Source organism: Zootoca vivipara, chromosome 15 (genome assembly GCF_965207765.1).
Source record: "Zootoca vivipara chromosome 15, rZooViv2.hap1.1, whole genome shotgun sequence".
NCBI classification, from domain to species: domain Eukaryota; kingdom Metazoa; phylum Chordata; class Lepidosauria; order Squamata; family Lacertidae; genus Zootoca; species Zootoca vivipara.
The window spans coordinates 10,182,841-10,201,625 of NC_142598.1; the positions used below are offsets into that span (position 1 = coordinate 10,182,841).

Here is an 18,785-nt window from a genome sequence, read left to right on the forward strand (position 1 = left end):
AGGCAAGAACTGATTTAGACGTGCCTGAATGATGCACGATCATGCACACACACGGACAGCACCTGACCTGGAAGTAGCCCCCAAATGTCATAAAGACATCACAAAGAAAGGGGGGAACAGGGTGGGGTGTGCTTGTGCATGCTACGCCGCATGGGGGTCTGGAACATAGGTAAAGGTAAAGGGACCCCTGACCGTTAGGTCCAGTCGTGACCGACTCTGGGGTTGCGCGCTCATCTCGCATTATTGGCCGAGGGAGCCAGCGTACAGCTTCCAGGTCATGTGGCCAGCATGACAAAGCCGCTTCTGGCAAACCAGAGCAGTACATGGAAACGCTGTTTACCTTCCCGTTGTAGCGGTTCCTATTTATCTACTTGCATTTTGACGTGCTTTCGAACTGCTAGGTTGGCAGGAGCTGGGACCAAGCAACGGGAGCTCACCCCGTCACAGGGATTCGAACCGCCGACCTTCTGATCAGCAAGCCCTAGGCTCAGTGGTTTAACCACAGCGCCACCCACAGCGCCCCCACACAAAACAAGGATTGTCTGCACTCGATGGGCCACTGCCTGATTCCAACATCTTACGTTGTTAAAGGAGAGCATTTGCTTTGAGTGCAGAAGCCCCAGGTTCCATATCTCTATATTATATTATTATTATTATTATTATTATTATTATTATTATTATTATTATTATTATTATTTGAGTCTATATACTGCCCTATACCCGGAGGACTCGGGGCGGTTCACAGAAAAGATCACAACATATATAATCCGAATAAAAACAACAACCCAATAACACCACACACACACCCGGAAAAGAGCCACATTCTAAAAGGGGGTTGGATGTCAGTAAGATCAGGGGTTCCCAAACTAAGGCCCGGGGGCCGGATGTGGCCCAATCGCCTTCTAAATCCGGCCCGCGGACAGTCTGGGAATCAGCATGTTTTTACATGAGTAGAATATGTCCTTTTATTTAAAATGCATCTCTGGGTTATTTGTGGGGCATAGGAATTTGTTCATTCCCCCCCCCCAAAATATAGTCTGGCCCCCCTCAGGGCCTGAGGGACAGTGGACCGGCCCACTGCTGGAAAAGTTTCCTGACTCCTGAGTAAGATCAACCAAAGGCCTGGTTAAAAAGGGAACGTTTTTGCCTGGCACCTAAAGGTATGTAATGAAGGCGCCAGGCAAACTTCCCTGGGGAGAGCATTCCACAGACGGGGAGCCACTGCAGAGAAGGCCCCGTTCTCATGTTGCCACCCTTTGCACTTCTAGAGGAGGGTTATCTCCATGTAGGGCTAGGAGAGACTCCTACCTGAACCCCCCGAGAGCTGCTGCCTGTCAGTGCAAACAATACTGAGCTAAATGAGCCACTGGTGTGACTCAGTACCAGGAATCTTCATATGTTCCTCAGCCAACTTGCAGAGTCAGTCCTATTTCCCAGAGTAAACAAGAGGAGAAACCCACGCAAGGACGCCTTCGTGCACTGAAGGGCAGTTGCTTAATTCAGATCCTGCCTTTCCGCTGTTCAGACCAGCATGGAATGCTAAAAATAGTAAGCTGGTTTGAGCACATTTTCAATGCAAAGGCACTTAAGGAAAACAGATTACTTGACTAGCGAGTAGCCTTCTTCTTTTGCCATAGCCTTGGCTCCAGTGCCAAGAGTTCACACCACACTTAAACAATGGAAGTAGTGTCTAGTGGATGGAAAAGGCATGAGTAGGGACTAAGAGGCAGGGTTCAGGTACCCACCATTGGGGTGTGTGTGTAGCTGACCAGGTGACCCCCAGCTGCCCAACAACAAGGAGCTAGGAAAGGTCCACGGTTCAGTGGCAGATCACACACTCTGTACACCCCAGGTCCCCTAGTTCACTTTTAGGCACCTCCGGGTGGAATTGGAAAAGACCTCTGCTAACCAGTGTGCAGGTGATATTGTGTTAGACGAACCAAGGGCCTGAGACTTGCTAGAAAGGAGCTTTCTGGGTTCCTGTGCTAGTCATGTCCAGAACAACCTTCTTTCCAAGCAGCACGGTTTAATTTCATCTGCACTGTCCATAATTCAGCCCCCAGGAAGGTGCCAGTCTTTCCAGGTTCCTGAGCTGAGTCTTGCTCTATACCTAAAAGACAGGACGGGAGGTGCAGTTAGTCTGCCCGGCGCCAGAGCCTTATTCATTTCCCCCAGATGGGCAGGATATAAATAATAAATTTATATTATTATTATTATTATTATTATTATTATTATTATTATTATTATTATTATTATTTACAGCCCACCTTTCTTCTTCTTCTGTGTATAATTTTTATTAAATTTTCTGTTTTACACTTTGGAATATTCATTTAAACAACCTTAAAATGCCAATGGCTTCGCTTCTTCTCTTTCCATGGTTGATTTTGCAGAACATAAACCCCTGCATATTTTACATAAGCTAAACCGTTCAGTATTCCATTATTACAACCATCAAAACTTGTTTATGCTGTTGAATTTATCTTAATGCTGCCAACGTTTTCAAGTGTATACAACCCCCCCCAATATATCCAATAAAAATTTTCCAATCTCCTTTAAACGTATGTTCTTCTTGTTCTCTTATTCTATGTGTTAGGTCCATATCCCATCAGTTTAAGTTGCCGTTCTTCTTGGGTTGGGACCTCAACCCCCCACCACCACCTTTCCTCTGAGGCGCTCAAGGTAGTATACCTACCTCTCTTCCCCCTCCCTGGTTTTGCCCCATTTTATCCTCACAAACAACTCTGTAGGGTAGGTTTAGGCTGAGAGTGAGGGACTGGCCTGAGGTCACCCGGTGATCTCTTAGGTGGAGTGGGAGGGGACGGATTGCTTGTACATCCATTTACCTGTATACCTGAAGGAGTGTCTCCACCCTCATCGTTCAACCCGGACACTGAGAAGCGAAGTTACAGTGAACCAGGCAGAGGGCCTTCTCGGTAGTGGCGCCTGCCCTGTGGAATGCCCTCCCATCAGATGTCAAAGAAATAAACAACTATTTGACATTTAGAAGACATCTGAAGGCAGCCCTAGTTACAGGAAGGTAGCCGTGTTGGTCTGCCATAGCCGAAACAAAATTTTTAAAAATCCTTCCAGTAGCACCTTAGAGACCAACTAAGTTTGTTATTGGTATGAGCTTTCCTGACAGTAAGAGCTGTTCGACAGTGGAATTTGCTGCCAAGGAGTGTGGTGGAGTCTCCTTCTTTCGAGGTCTTTAAGCGGAGGCTTGACAGCCATCTGTCAGGAATGCTTTGATGGTGTTTCCTGCTCGGCAGGGGGTTGGACTGGATGACCCTTGTGGTCTCTTCCAACTCTATGATTCTATGTGTGCATGCACACTTCTTCAGATACACTGAAACAGCTAGTAGCTGTCATATTACAAAAGAATTTCAGAAATAGAGTAGAAAGAGAAGTTGCTGAATTATTACCAAACTTAAAACCATAGAGAGACCTGGTCTGAATAGAGACATTGGAGTCTTATCTCATTATACATAATAAAGCTATTCTCAGCCATCTCACCCCTTGCTTTTTCCTGTAAGACCCATTCCCACCACCCTTCTGAGTGCAGTCATACCTCGGTTTAAGTACGCTTCAGTTTGAGTACTTTCAGTTTAAGTACTCCATGGAACTGTCTGGAACGGATTAATCCACTTTCCATTACTTTCGATGGGAAAGTTCGCTTCAGGTTAAGTACGCTTCAGGTTAAGTATGGACTTCCAGAACCAATTACACTCATACTTTCGGTTAAGTACACTTCAGGTTGAGTACTCCACGGACCTGCCTGGAACGGATTAATCCACTTTCCATTACTTTCAATGGGAACGTTCGCTTCAGGTTAAGTACAGACTTCCGGAACCAATTGTGTACTGAAACCGAGGTACCACTGTAATACCCCTCCCCACCCTCTCACTATATATAAGGGTCTGGTAACTTCTGTTTCAGCGTATCTGAAGAAGTGTGCATGCACACGAAAGCTCATACCTATGACAAACTTAGTTGGTTTCTAAGGTGCTACTGGAAGGGTTTTTGTTTGTTTGTTTCGACTGAAAGCAGCCCTGTTTAAGGAAGTATTTAATGACTGATGTTTTAATGTATTTCTAATCCTTTGTTGGAAGCCAGCCAGAGTGGCTGGGGAAACCCAGCCAGATGGGTGGGGTATATTATTATTATTATTATTATTATTATTATTATTATTATTATTATTATTATTAATTTTTATGGATGAGGAGGGAGAGAGACGAGAAACAACCTGCGGACTCACCTCTGCATTCTACGAGCTGTACTCTGGGCTACTGCGGGCCTGATACAGGGCTGAGTCCGATAAAAAGGCCTCAGGCGAGCTAGATTTCCGGTGATGTCGGCTGCCCCGACCTGTAAAAAGATCCAAGAGAGCTTTTTCCTAAAGCCCTGTGCCATATAGGGCTGAGCATCTCACCGCTTGCCCCTCCCTCCCTTTCCTGGTGTCCTCAAATCAAACTAAGCAAGACCTGCCTGCTCTAGCTTTCCTTTCCTTTCCTTTTTTCACATTCCCCCACCCTTTCCACTGTTATCACCAGCAAGATCAATACACACCTGTCATGGAATTCAACAGCCGCTAGAATGATAATTGCCAAAAACTGGAAAGGGAACCATACTCCAACAAAAGGAGAATAGATAAACAAAGTTTGTGAATACCTGGAAATGGCGAAACTGACAGATTTAATACGCCAAAAATCTAAAGATGAGATCAAAAGGCAATGGGAGTGTTTAAATGAATATGTAAAGAAAGTGGACATGGGAAATAAAACATGGCCATGTTTAGAATAACTTTGCAAGATGGAAGAAAGAAAAACTTATGTGTAGATTAGTATATATACCAGATATGTGGAAATATAGGGAAAGACAGGAAATTCAACGAAGGAAATGTTAACGACTGCGTGGAAGGCGGTGGAAGCACCTGTCTCGACTGGAATTTATTTTTTGTCTAAAAACAACTTTATATATTTCTATATCTTTTCTTTGATATTCTTTCAAATACTTGAGGATTGCATCTTAATGCATGTTTTGTTATGTTTTGCTTTCTTTATTTCTTATGGTTTTTTTACATATAATGTATTTTAATGATGTGTTATCTTTGCAATAAATTTTTTTTAAAAAAGGAATTCTTCTCAATATTGATCCAGAGTAGAACTCCAAAGTATAGTTAGCGGAGTAAAAACTTAAAACACGGTGCAGGATTCCCAAAGAATAGACCAGAGACAATTGCATTTCATCCAGCAGAGCTTTACTGCCACTGAAGGCAAATGAGCATCGTGGTCACAAATCTAATACATTCAGGATTAGCGCTGTCCATAAGAAATCCAGTTAGTAAGACTAAACCTTAACACTAAGCATACTACGTACAGAACACCACACAAGAAGGAAAAGAGATAGAAAGTGAAAGTGAAACCCAGGCTCCTTCTAGCCTTTTAAAGTCAGAATGACCTTGACAGAAACCAGTTTAAGCCAGCTGTACTCAGCTTCTCTGAAGGAATACAGTGGAACCTTCGTTTACGAACACAATCCGTTCCACGGAGGTGTTTGTAAACGGAGGCATTCGCTCCCCGAAGGCGCGCGAAGCGCTGATAGAGCACTTATGCTCACGCTCACGTTGCGCAGATCGCTTCTGCACATGCACAAGCTGTGCAAAAGCGATCTGCGCATCCAACGCCGCGGAACCCGGATGTATACACTTCCGGGTCCGCGGCGTCCGTAAACGGAGGCGTTCATAAACAGAGGTAGTTGTAAACTGAGGTTCCACTGTAACCCAAACATCATGAACCTTCTGCTTGTTTCTTTCACACAAAGAAGCTTCCAGAACCCTCTTGAATTAATTAAATAGGAAAGATCTCCACACATCAGATCAATACTTTCCGCACTAAGAAATGCAAACTGCAAGCTGAAGATTCAAGTCCAAAGAATAATTCAAGAGGGTGATGCCCCCATTGGAAAGCCATGCCAGATAGGTTGTGGTCACCCAGCCCAACTTCATAGAATCGTAGAGTTGCAAGGGACCATGAGGGTCATCTAGTCCAACCCACTGCAACGCAGGAATCTTTTGTCCAACGTGCCTTCTTTCTAGTCCGGACCACTGCCCCGTAACTCACCTTTCATCCTCTGAGAGCCCCTCTTGTCACTCCAGATGCTGTTGGTGAAGGAGTTGCGCAGCGTGTTGACCGCTGACCTGTAAGGGAGATACAAGGACCTCCGTGTAGACTGCCTGCTGCTGAAATTGCAGGGCGGGAACATGACCCTCCCCTTCCTGGGTCTTCCTTCCGCTTTGGTAGCTAGTACAGGAAGTAAACTCTGCAGGCTAAACCCAGGTTCTTGATCACTGTGGTCACAAACATCTAGCTCAGGGGTTCTAAACCTTGGGGGCGAGGGTAGGCTTCAGAGGGGCCATGAACCAGGTGCAAAAAAAAACCCCGATCCCCCCATTTGCTTTCTTTCCTTTTTCTTTCTGTACCCTTGCATGCATTTTTCTGTGGTCCATGGCTTTCATCAGGTTCTCAAAGGAGTCCACGACCCCCAAACCACTGATCCAGTAGATAGTGTTGTGCAGAATTATTAAAACAGCAGAGAGTATCATTGGTTGTTCACTCTCTACCTTAGAACATATTTAGACCATCAGGTGCCACAGAAAGGCATTCGATATATCTAGAGACCCATCACATCCTGGTCATCGTTTCTTTGAGTTCCTGCCCTTGGGACGGAGATACAGAATAATGAAGGCGAGAACGAGCCATCTCAAGAACAGTTTCTTTCCTAGAGCAATTTTGGCCTTAAATGGAAACTCTGGACTTTGTCACTTTATTTATCTGTTATATTGTTCTGTATTGTATTGTGCTTATTAGTATTTTAATTTATGTGGAGTGTCCTATTTGAGTTGATATAGCAACTGAAAAAATTTGTTGTTCCCGCAAGGGGGCAAAGACAATAAAGATCTATTCTATTCTATTCTATTCTATTCTATTCTATTCTATCTAGTTGATCCCCCAGACCAAGGCAACTTCTTTACATTTTCATAGAGAGAAATCCAAGGTATGTGTTTTGTAATGTGAAAACAGTCACCGGGGCCGTCTCTAGGCCCGGGCTGGGTGGCGCAATGCGCCAGGGCGCCTGGCCACCAGGGGCGCCGAACGGCTGGTGTCCGGCTGAGTGCGGCAGCCAGGAGCTCCATGCGAGGCGGCAAAAGCGACGGCACTAGCAGCGAGTTGCAGAACCAGCGAGACTCCTGCCTAGAGTGGCAGCAGGCGCATGGTGCCACTCTAGGCAGGAGTCTCACTGATTCTGCAAGAAGAGGAGAAGAAGCTCAATGGCCACGCTCTACTGCCGCCGTGGGGGTGGGGGGGCACTGGCGGCAGCAAGACACTCCAGGCAGGAGTCTTGCTGGTTCTGCAACTCTAAAGCTGTCGCTTTTGCTGCCTCGCATGGAGCTCCTGGCTGCTGCGCTCAGCGCTGCCTGTGCCCTGGACCATGAAAGCTCCGCGGAGAGCGTGGCCAGAGCCCTCCCACCCGGCAGGTGAGTCAAAGAGGAGGAGAGCCATTCGCGCTCCAGAGCATGGGGCTCCCCCTTCGATGTCAACCTCGGCTTGCTGCCGGGCTCTAAAGACCCGGGAGCGGGATGTTCGCTGGTCTTTGAGCCAAACCGTGTGCCCCGCGTGACTGCCCGCCCTCTGTAGGGAATGTGGGGCAAGCTCAAATAGGGGGGGCGCACCGGAGGGATCTTCGCACCACAGCGCACTGGATATGCTTAAGACGGCCCTGACAGTCACATGCTTCCCTCTCTCTCTCTGATGCATGTGCCTGGAAGACAACTGAGCCTTTTGTTTCCAGATACATGTACACATTGATCCAAAATACAGGCAGATCTTTATGCCGGAATTTGGATCTGCATGTATGAAAATGTAAACGTGAGGAGCAGAGGTGGAACTTCCTGGTACAGGAAATTCAAGCCCCGTGTCTCATTGGCCTACAGAGTTTGAACAAGGTACACAACACCAAAGTCCACAAAAGTGGAAGAGGGAGGGCTGTCCTTTCTTTCACTCCTCAAGGCAGCGCACATGGGCACGAAATACAAGGGCAGGGCAGGCTGAAGCTTTAGAGAGTGTTTAGGGTGGGATTTATTGACAGGAATCCCCAAGATGATGTCCTTACCAGATATTGTTCAGCTCTTCAGTCACAGGCTTATTATCTGCAGCTTCTAAGGCATCGCCTGCTGTTCTGCCCTTCAGCTGGCCCAGGAACTAGGAAGACCAGGGAAGGAGGACACAAGTAAGGAACAAATCTGGGAGGACGGCGGCCAGCAGCTATTTGCTGCTGTCCGGTAGCAAGGAGGCAAATCTATATAAAAAAAAGGTAGTATAAACACTGACAACAGGGAAATAGTGGCTTGTGAGTGCTCCAATTGGAGAACAGCCTTTATCAAAGGCTTTGAAGACGCTCAAACTCAGGACGAAAGGGAGAAATGTGCTAAGGAGGAAGGCACATTTGGCAAACCTTCACCATGATCAAGTCCCGCCCAGAAACCTATGACCCTACTGTGGAAAGACGTGTGGATCCAGAATTGGCCTCCACAGTCACTTACGGACTCAAATGTTAAAACCGTGTTTATGGAAGACCATCTTACTGAGCTACGAGTGATCGCCAAAGAAGAGAAACTCCAAGGAGGAGCATGGATTTCTCAAGCTTATTGCCACAAGATCCATGGCCTGGATGGCCACACGTCAAACAGGACACAAGTGTTGTGTGATCTATAGGACACACACTTCACCCCCCATCAAAGTCAAAGGAGCCGGCGCTTCCCTGTTTTCCTCTTGAGCTCCTATTCATCTGGGCCAGAGATCTTTATCTTTGGGTCCCTAAGATCCTCAGAACCCCAGGTGGCCTCTTATAGCCTTGGACACTACCTCACAGATGACCAATTGAAATGAATGAACCTATGTTAATCGCAGCCGTTAATTTCTTTGAGTCTGCCCGAGCAAGTTAGTTGAACACAACCCATTAATCTACTGTTGAAGGCTGTCAGGAGTATGGGCAGGAGTCAGGCTCTGGGGCCTGTAGTGCTTTGCAGGACTGGGGCTTGCCTCAGCTTGTGCTGGAGAAGCAAGGAGTGGTCACTCAGGTGAGGCCACTCCTGGTGGCAGGAGCTGGGAGGGATAAAAGCTCAGCATTTCCCTTCAGCTCTTTGCCACAGCAACGCTATCCCTGCCTGGTTGCCTCTGACCTCTTGCTCCTTGGACCCTTGCCTTGCCGACGCCTTGCCCCTCAACCCTTGGACCTTTGCCCTGCCGACGCCTTGCTCCTTGACTCCTAGACCTTCGCCTCTGCCTTGCTCCTTGACCCTGTGACTGCCTGATGCTGGACCCTCAGCCCTGCACCTGTTCCTACTTCTACACCACCATCTTGCCTCTGGTCCTGATGTCCTCAGCCAGTGCTTCAACCACCCGTTGACCGGACCGTGACAAAGGCAATGGGGTGTGTTGCTTCCTTTGATACAGACTTCTGCAACAAACAGCACCGGCTCCTTGCAGAGGTCCCACAAACACACCCACCTCTCGACGCTGGAACTCTCAAAGAACTGAGCCAAGAGAAGCTACTCACCTTGGTGCACTTCAGCTGATTCGCCTGCATTTTCTTAATGCTGACCAGGTTCCTGGTGATATCAACCTCCTGGTCCTCTACGGTAAGAGTCCAAACACACTTGGGTCAAGATTTTGCCCTCTGCTACATTTCAACCTGTTTCTTGCCCAGCCGCTGTGCACACATGGCCTCCTCGTGCCAGCTAGGCCTCGCAAAGAGCCACAGCCGAGGCCCTTGGCTGGGAGTGGAGGCCTGAAGGGTTCTGGAGTCTGGTGCAGCAAGGAGCCCTTGTTTGCTCTCTACTACATGCAAAGAGGTCTTATCTTCCAAGTCCCGGACTGCAGAATCTGGGACCGGCAGCCGTGTGACACCGGAAGTTGCGTCGGCATAACTTCCGGTGTCGCAACGCCCATCTATGGGCACCAAAAATGGCCGCCGCCGACACCGGAAGTCGCGTCTACGCACTTCCGGTCATGCGTAGATGCGACTTTTGAAGCCGCCGGCGGCCATTTTTGTGCCCGTAGAAGGGCAAATCAGAAAGAAAAAAATGGCCGCCGGCAGGAGAAAATAACGGAGAAAAACGGGAGACGAAGTGATACGGGGGACCACCGGGAAAAGGTAAGTAAAAACGGGGGTTTCCCGGGGAAAACGGGGTACTTGGCAGCTATGGATAGAGTGCGCTTAGCCCAGAGGGTCACCAATGTGCCCGTCAATGCCTCCTATGGTGCCCACCAAAGGTCTCAGCAAATAACCCCTTCAAATTCAACGATGCACAAGAGCTTGCTTGCTCTCAGCTCCTGCTTGCATTGGTTTGGCCAGGGGCGTAGGAAGATGGGGCGGTGGGGGCGGATCGCCCAAACGTGGCGCGCCCCGCCCCAAACGTGTGCCCTGCCACTGCACACAGTGCGCCCTGCCCCAAAATGTGCGCCCCACCATTGAACGTGCACCCCGCCCCGCCCCCCCAAACGTGCGCCACGTCACTGGGGGCAGCGCGTCTACTCTCCGCCCCCGGTGGCGGAGCATGAAGTTCCGCCGCTGGGCTTGGCCTCTCCTACACCAAACTTTCCCTGTTAAACATGCCCACATTTCATTTGATTCTGGGATTGGACACTCATCTTCCCGTTCATTCAGAACTGGGGAGAGGTGCAAAGAGGGGTGCAAATGATATACAATGAATTGAAAAGGATGTTCAAAATAACTTTTTTTTATTTTTTTAAAGAACCAGAAGCTTTGATTTTGGGAATTATAGGGACAGAACTACGAGATGGCTGGACAGTGTTCTTGAAGCTACAAACATGAGTTTGACCAAACTGTGGGAGGAAGTGGAAGACAGGAGTGCCTGGCGTGCTCTGGTCCATGGGGTCACAAAGAGTCGGACACGACTAAACGACTAAACAACAACAACATCAGCAAGTATGTTACTTGCCCAAAAATGGAAAGAAGAAGTCTCAGCAAAGGAAGAATGGATACAAAAACTTCTGGAATATGCAGAAATGGTGAAACGTAGCAGAGGAATAAGAAATCAAGATAACAAACTTTCTTTTTAATCAAAGAATGGAAAGGGTTTATTGAATATTTACAGATAAAGTGTAAACAGATAAAAACATTAGTAGGATTATTGCAATAACCTGCAGTTTTATAAGAGTATATATTTACAGTAGATAATTAAATGAGCAAGTTAAATGAATTTGGATATGCAGAAGGTATTAAAAATAAATTTAAGGAACCGCAGAAAGAGGGGGAAGGAAGTCAAATTTTGAAATGATAAATTGTTTGTAAAACTAAGAAAATGTATAAATTTGAAAAGTTTTTTTAAAAAAAACATTTAAAAAAACAGCTCCTCTCCGAGAGCAAATGTGGAGATGGTGGTGGCGGTTGACATAGGTATTTGGTGGTGGGGCTACATCATTTTGCATCCTTGTACAGTGGTGCCTCGCTAGACGAATTTAATTCGTTCCACGGGTCTTTTCTTATAATGAAAAATTCGTCTAGCGAATCCCATAGAAATGCATTGATATTTTTTTTGAATTTTCGATTTGCTAGACGAATTTTTCGTAAAATGAATTCGTCTAGCGAGGCAACCTCCGCTCGAAAAATCCTTTCGTTAAGCGGAAATTTCATTAAGCAGGGCATTCGTTAAGCGAGGCACCACTGTATCTTTTCCTGCTTTTAAAGGTGGCAAGCCATTTCGGGATGGGCTCCCCACAGCTCTTCCTCAGAATTCCCAAAATTCCTGCCAGCTGGACCCCGCTAGCTTAGCCCTCCTCTAGAAAGCAAAACAGCCATATCAAGGGCCATCTCAAAGGAGGGGAGGCAGGCCTACCTGAATCTTTATACACATATATGAGAACCTAGTAGACAACATGGGATTTGTGTCATTCAAATCAACCTAGTTTCCCCCTTTGTTAAAGTCTCTGGTGGTTTAACAGTGATCCTCAGACTTAGGAAATACAGTTCCAACCAAGGAAGAGTGGCAGATAAAATTAATGAACTATGATGAATTGGCAAATCTTACAAGAAGAATTAGGAGTCAGGAAGAATCAAACTTTAATAAAGAATGGGGGGTGTATATAATGTATTAGGAAAAACTATTGTAAACAACGACATTTATTAGTAGGTTTGACAGAAAACTTGTATTAAAATTTGAAGTATGAATAAGGACTTGTAATATTTTGAGTTAGTGATGAAATGCAGAATGAAAATTAAAATATAAGGATCTATAAAAAGGGGGGGAGGGAAGTCAAAGGGAAAATGATGTTCGTATTTTGTTTCTTTTTCGTTGTTATTGGTTGTAAAATTGAAAATGCAAAAATAATTTTAAAAAATAAAAGAACAGCCTTCTCAGATCCAGGATTGAATTTGTTCTAACATGCTGTGGGGGACCCACATCTTAATGACTCCCCCGACACCCCTTTTGGAGGGCGATTATGCTGCTATTGCAACCTACCTTAGGTAGCAAAGAGATGGGACACACCCAACTCCCACCCTCCTTGATCATTGGCTGGGGCTGAAGGGAGTTGGATCTCAAACCCATCCTTGCCCTAGCGAATCCTGACTTGAAGGTGGAAGGGTTTGTGAGACAGTGCCAAGAGTCTCAATGTCTGGGGTCTCGACATTGGTCACAATTCTCCTAAGGAAACCTGAGATATGTAGAACTTGGGGGGGGAGACACCTCCTGCAAGGGGAACAATTAATTTAAAAACCACACTCCAAAGGTCAGCTGCTGATGTTACAAAATCAAACGGAAGACAGGCGAATGAGAGAGTTCACCACTGAGGACGAGACGAGATTAAGCAAGAGTGTTAAATTAAAGGAAATCTTTCTAATTAACAAGAGCAGCTCGGCGATAGAACAAGTCGCTCTGGGAGGCTGGGAAAGTCTCCTTCCTCCAAGATTTTTAAAGCAAAGGTTGCAAAAGGTTCAGGAAAAGCTTTTAAGTCTATAAAATATTCAGCTGTAGGAGGGAGAGTTGGGCTGGCTGATGGCAACTGAATGAACACATGTGGACTTGGGAGATTTTAATTCTATTACCCTAGTTGAGTGGAAGGCCAAACACCCTTCCCCCTCTATATCCCTGAAGGTATAAACCAGGTAGCCCAGCAGACAGAGTTATGCTTGAGTCCAAAGCCATTCACATTTGCCATCCGCTCAGATATAGGATAACGGAGGATATAGGAGGATAAGGGAGGGTCTGCTGTTGAGGAAGATTCAGGATGGCTTGAGTTTGCAGGACGTAAGAGAGGGTAATGAATGCTGGCTGGAGTCAGGTAAAGAGCCCCCAAAAGGGGCTTTTCTCATCTCTCCTCCTCTCAGCAGCGTAGCGAGACGCTGCAACACCCGGGGTGGCAAATTGCCGTGCACCCGGGGGGGGGGCGCATGTGTCGTTACGTGGTGGGGTATCGCCACGCGCCTCCAATGCGCTGAGCAGGCTTTTTACCTGGAGTTTGGAGCTGGAGGCGCGCGGCTTTGGAGGCATGGGGGGGCGATACCCCGCCATGTAAACGACGCATGCGCAGCGCGATGTTGCGCATGCGTCGTTACGTGGCAGGGTATCACTCCCCCCCCCCGACTTCAAAGCCGCGTGCCTCCAACTCCAAACTCCAAAAGCCCGCTCGGCGCGGCTGAAAGACTTGAACTGGCAGAATGATCGGAATGATCAGCAATTGCGGAATTCCTTCCAACATGGCTGGAGAGGCACCCACTGCATGTTGGGAGAGGGGGCACTCTCCGGGTTCTGCAAAGGACACAAGGAAAGTGAGCGGAGCAGCTACGTACTCAGTTTCTGATGAATGCGCCGCAGTTCACCCTGGACAGCTTCCAGCTCCTCCCAAAGGAACTTCTTGCTGCAGGTTGAAGGAAGGCGGGTGGGGAGGGGGGGGGGGGGAGAAAAGAAAGAAGGGGAAACTTCAAAACTTCAAAAATGGAGACTCACTGGGAAATTGCACCGGCTCCTGGGCAAGGCAGCAACAACACTCGCTTTAAGCACACTGCCCCTGCTGTTTGGTCTATTGAAGGTCTCCAACATGGCGCATGACACTTGTTCTGGGACCACAGCTTCCATCAGTTCCAGCCACTACGGGCATAGTCAAGGATTATGGGCGTTGTAGTCCAACATCTAGAGTTGTAGTCCAACATCTAGATCAGGCATGTCAAACCTGCGGCCCTCCAGATGTTTTGGACTACAATTCCCATCTTCCCCAACCACTGGTCCTGCTAGCTAGGGATCATGGGAGTTGTAGGCCAAAACATCTGGAGGGCCGCAGGTTTGACATGCCTGCAGAGCATACCGCCTTGTTTACGTCTGGATTAAGATCATCCACCAAGCTCCTTCCACTCCAACCTGTCACCTAAGCCTGCTTAGATGTGCCAATGGGTCTATGGAGACCCAGGTCAGCCAGGGGTGCCCTTGATCAAGTCTTCCTTTCAGTATTTATTTTTTATTTTATTTTTTATTGAATTTATATACCACCCTATACCTGGAGGTCTCAGGGTGGTTCATAGAAAAGATCACAATCTATAAAATCAAAATAAAAACAATAACCCAATAACACCCCCCCCAAAAAAGAGCCACATTTTAAAAGGGCCTAGGACAGTGATGGGCAACCTTTTGAGCTTGGTGTGTCAAAATTTGCCAAAAAACCGAGCATAACTCGGGTGGTGTGTCACTTTGAGAAAAAACCCATAATTTCCCGATATTTATAGTTTAAATAACACAAATGTATAATTGTAATACATAACTGTATTTAATAAACCAAAAACCAATTATTTAACCTAACCTAACCAAAAAACCCTTATTTATCACAAAGTGCCCAGACTTGTTGAGCTTTTGGGGGGGAGCTGCTGACCAAAGTTTTGGAGGTTTTTTGGGGAGGTCCAAAAGTTGCTTTGCTTTTTTGGGGGGCGTACCCCAAAGCTGCTGCGCTTCTTTTTTTTGGAGGGGGGGAGAACAGAAATAAATGGAACTAGCACACAGCATCGACATAGTCTGCCAAAGCGCAAAAAAAAAAAACAGCACAGAGTGGGTTAAAAAACCAATCTCTGGCTACCAGCAGCAACAACAAAAAAGGAACCGGGTTTTAAAAGCGGGGACAAGCTGTAGCGTGATGAGGAGGGGTAGAACAAATTGGGGGGGAGGACAACAAAAGCGCGAATGGGCCGATGGGGCATGTGCCAGCAGTGAGGGCTCTGTGTGTCACATCTGACACGCGTGTCATAGGTTCGCCATCACTGGCATAGGATGTCAATCTGGTCAGCCAAAGGCCTGGTTAGAAAGGAACATTTTTGCCTGGTACCTAAAGGTGTATAATGAAGGTGCCAGGCGAGCTTCCCTGGGGAGAGCATTCAACAGATGGGGAGCCACTGCAGAAAAGGCCCGTTCTCGTGTTGCCACCCTCCGGACCTCTCGAGGAGGAGGCACACGAAGGAGAGCCGCAGAAGAAGATCTCAGGGTCCAGGTAGGTTCATATGGAAAGAGGCGGTACCTTGAAGTATTGCGGTCCTGAGCTGTTTAAGGCTTTATAGGTCAAAAACAGCACTTTGAATTGGGCCCGGAAACTAATTGGTAGCCAGTGCAGTCAGACCAGGATCGGATATGCATGAGATACTGCATTAAGGACTGTGAAGTATGATCTCGCACTCCACCTAACAGCCCCTTCCCTCTTCTCTCGCCCCCTGTGTTTTCTCCCACCTCTCGAGGACCTCTTGCGACAGGTTCTCCATGGAGCTTTCCTTCTCGATCATGGATCCATGGAGTCCTTGTACCTCTCTGGTCATGACTTTCCATACATCCTGGATCCTTCTCTGGATGAGGCTATCAAACATCTCCCCAGGAGGTGAACGGGCAACAAACTGCACCTCCTCTGGACAGGAAGAGACAAAGGAGTCATTGGAGCAGAGCTTTCCAAGACCTTTTGGCCTGCACTAATCTGAGGAGGTGGCAGGTATTCTGCACACCTTTGATCGCACTGCGCAAATGTGGGGTTTCGCATCAGGTGCAGAACTTAGTCTGCCAACATTCTTGGCTTTTGCTTTTTTAAATTATTGGGTTTCTTGTCCTCATGGCTATGGAGAGAAGCTTGAAAATAGATTGGTCTTGCTAGGAGAGCTGAGCAGGGTGGACTTCAGGAGGCTACAAAGTTCTTTGTCCCTCCCACTAAAAGTGGAAGAATGGATGCGGACTAGAAGAATTTGGCCTTTCGTGGTGCAGCATTCCAGGTTTCCCTTTTAACAGAGATGGGTAATTAACTTACAAAATCAGTATCAACTGGCTACGTAGAATTGTGAAGAATACCCAACTCATTAGCACACACTGCAACACAGAGCATGACCTGCGATTAACATGGGACATTGTGATAAGTTAGGTAAAGGTAAAGGGACCCCTGACCATTAAGTCCAGTCATGGATGACTCTGGGGTTGCGGCGCTCATCTCGCTTTATTGGCCGAGGGAGCCGGTGTACAGCTTCCGGGTCATGTGGCCAGCATGACTAAGCTGCTTCTGGCGAACCGGAGCAGCGCACGGAAACGCCGTTTACCTTCCTGCCGGAGTGGTACCTATTTATCTACTTGCACTTTGAAGTGCTTTCGAACTGCTAGGTTGGCAGGATCTGGGACCAAGCAATGGGAGCTCACCCCGTCGCGGGGATTCGAACCGCCGACCTTCTGATCGGCAAGCCCTAGGCTCTGTGGTTTAACCCACAGCGCCACGCGCGTCATGTGATAAAGTTACTTACTAAAGTCTTAGTTGTGATAAGACTTGGGATCCTAAAGAAAACTGCACTAGGATTTTTTTCCAGACGGAGTCACACTGAAATGAATGGAAATTGCGATCCGATTCACTTCTGCGGTGTTTCTGTAGAGTGTCTGCAGGAGGGGGTGACCGGGTGTCTTATTTCTTCATAGCCACCAGGACCAGACACATTAAGACACCAGGCTCCATGGAGAATTTTGAACACACGGAACCCCCAAATATGATCATCATTCCTCCCCTGCACAGGTACGTGATGTCCCCTTTGGAGCTATACTAAATACTGAGCAGACCACATTCTGCAGGGCCAGCGTGGTGTAGTGGTTAAGAGCGGTAGACTCGTAATCTGGGGAACCGGGTTCGCGTCTCTGCTCCTCCACATGCAGCTGCTGGGTGACCTTGGGCTAGTCACACTTCTCTGAAGTCTCTCATCCCCACTCACCTCACAGAGTGTTTGTTGTGGGGGAGGAAGGGAAAGGAGAATGTTAGCCGCTTTGAGACTCCTTCGGGTAGTGATAAAGCGGGATATCAAATCCAAACTCTTCTTCTTCTTCTTAAGCAGCACCTATGCATTTTAAAGCCAAGCTCCAGATTGGCTGGTGCTTACGAGTCTCCACAATCCTTACCTTCCAGCTCCTTGATCCGGCCTTGTTGATGGTTGCTCTCTTGCTCCAACAAGGTGATTGAGTGGCTCAATGCCTGGAAAGCCTGGCAGGAAAACATGGCACAGACGCGGTTAATGCACACAGCCACTGCCTTTGTGTAGTAGTAGTAGTAGTAGTAATATTTCATTCATACCCCACCCATCTGGCTGGGTTGCCCAAGCCACTCTGGGCAGCTTCCAAGACATAAAAAGATTAATAAAACCAATCTGATCCAATATAAAAATTACAATAACTTTAAAATAAACAAGTAAAATCAAACATCAGCAAATAATAATTAAACAGTTCAACCACAATAAAGAATTACCAATCTATAATCAATAGAAGAAACAGCAGATCACAATGCGTAAAATACCACAAAACCATGTAAAAGGATCAAATTGAGAAACAAAGAAGCACAATTTATAAAACTATTTTTTTATATATAAAAAATATTCCTGAACTCCTCTCTTCCCTCCTCCTCCTGCTGCTGCTGTTCTCAAAGTCATAGTCTGGGAAAGGCTAGGTGGGGCAAGGCAGGTGGTAACGCCATTGCCTGATGAGGAACAAAAAGTCTCTCTCCTCTGTGTTAGGGTACCAGAGAGGGGGAGGGCAGAGGCTGCAGACTGGAAGGCAGCACTGGATGACTGGCATAAACACATGGTCCTCTTATACAGGGCAGTCTCGAGCAGGTCGGGCGCCCTGGCGCTGAGGGGCGAAGATTGCTCCGGCGCCCCCGCAGGGCGCAGCATGGCCCGGCGCCCTGCCACCCCACACCACCGGAATTCTATCTAGAGCCAGCCCTGCTCTTATAGTCAAAGTCCCTGACTTCACCACAGAGCAGAGAGAGAGCTCTTGTGAGTTTCCTGGAGGTTATCCGGTAACATCAACAACAACTATTATTATTATTACCGTATTATTATTATTATTATTATTATTATTATTATTATTATTATTATTATACTCCACCCATCCAGCTGGGTTTTCCCAGCCACTCTGGACGGCCTACAGCACATAAAAATTTGCAAAACATTAGACATTAATAACTTCCCTTCAGATGTCTTCTAAAAGCCAGGTAGTTGTTTATTTCCTTGACATCTGACGGGAGGGCATTCCACAGGGTGGGCACCACTACTGAGAAGGCCCTCTGCCTGGTTCCCCGTAACCTCACTTCTCGCAGTGAGGGAACCACCAGAAGGCCCTCAGAGCTGGACCTCAGTGTCAGGGCTGAACGATGGGGGTGGAGACGCTCCTTCAGGTATACTGGGCTGAGGCCGTTTAGGGCTTTAAAGGTCAGCACCAACAC

General features: G+C 47.2%; 1 protein-coding gene across 2 annotated transcripts in view; it reads right to left on the bottom strand.

The window, feature by feature from the left end:
• Window positions 1-2,009: 2,009 nt before the first annotated feature.
• Window positions 2,010-18,785, bottom strand: part of CCDC159 (coiled-coil domain containing 159) — a 29,860-nt gene continuing 13,084 nt past the window's right edge. For both annotated transcript variants that reach the window (XM_060268918.2, XM_088658846.1), the window contains exons 5-12: window positions 17,465-17,546; window positions 15,782-15,953; window positions 13,870-13,937; window positions 9,616-9,692; window positions 8,170-8,258; window positions 6,120-6,196; window positions 4,256-4,365; window positions 2,010-2,110 (exon numbers count right to left, since the gene is read on the bottom strand). In XM_060268918.2, the coding sequence (XP_060124901.1) occupies window positions 4,265-4,365; window positions 6,120-6,196; window positions 8,170-8,258; window positions 9,616-9,692; window positions 13,870-13,937; window positions 15,782-15,953; window positions 17,465-17,546 (666 nt within the window). In that variant the 3' untranslated portion in view covers window positions 2,010-2,110; window positions 4,256-4,264. The remainder of the gene's footprint in view (window positions 2,111-4,255; window positions 4,366-6,119; window positions 6,197-8,169; window positions 8,259-9,615; window positions 9,693-13,869; window positions 13,938-15,781; window positions 15,954-17,464; window positions 17,547-18,785) is intronic.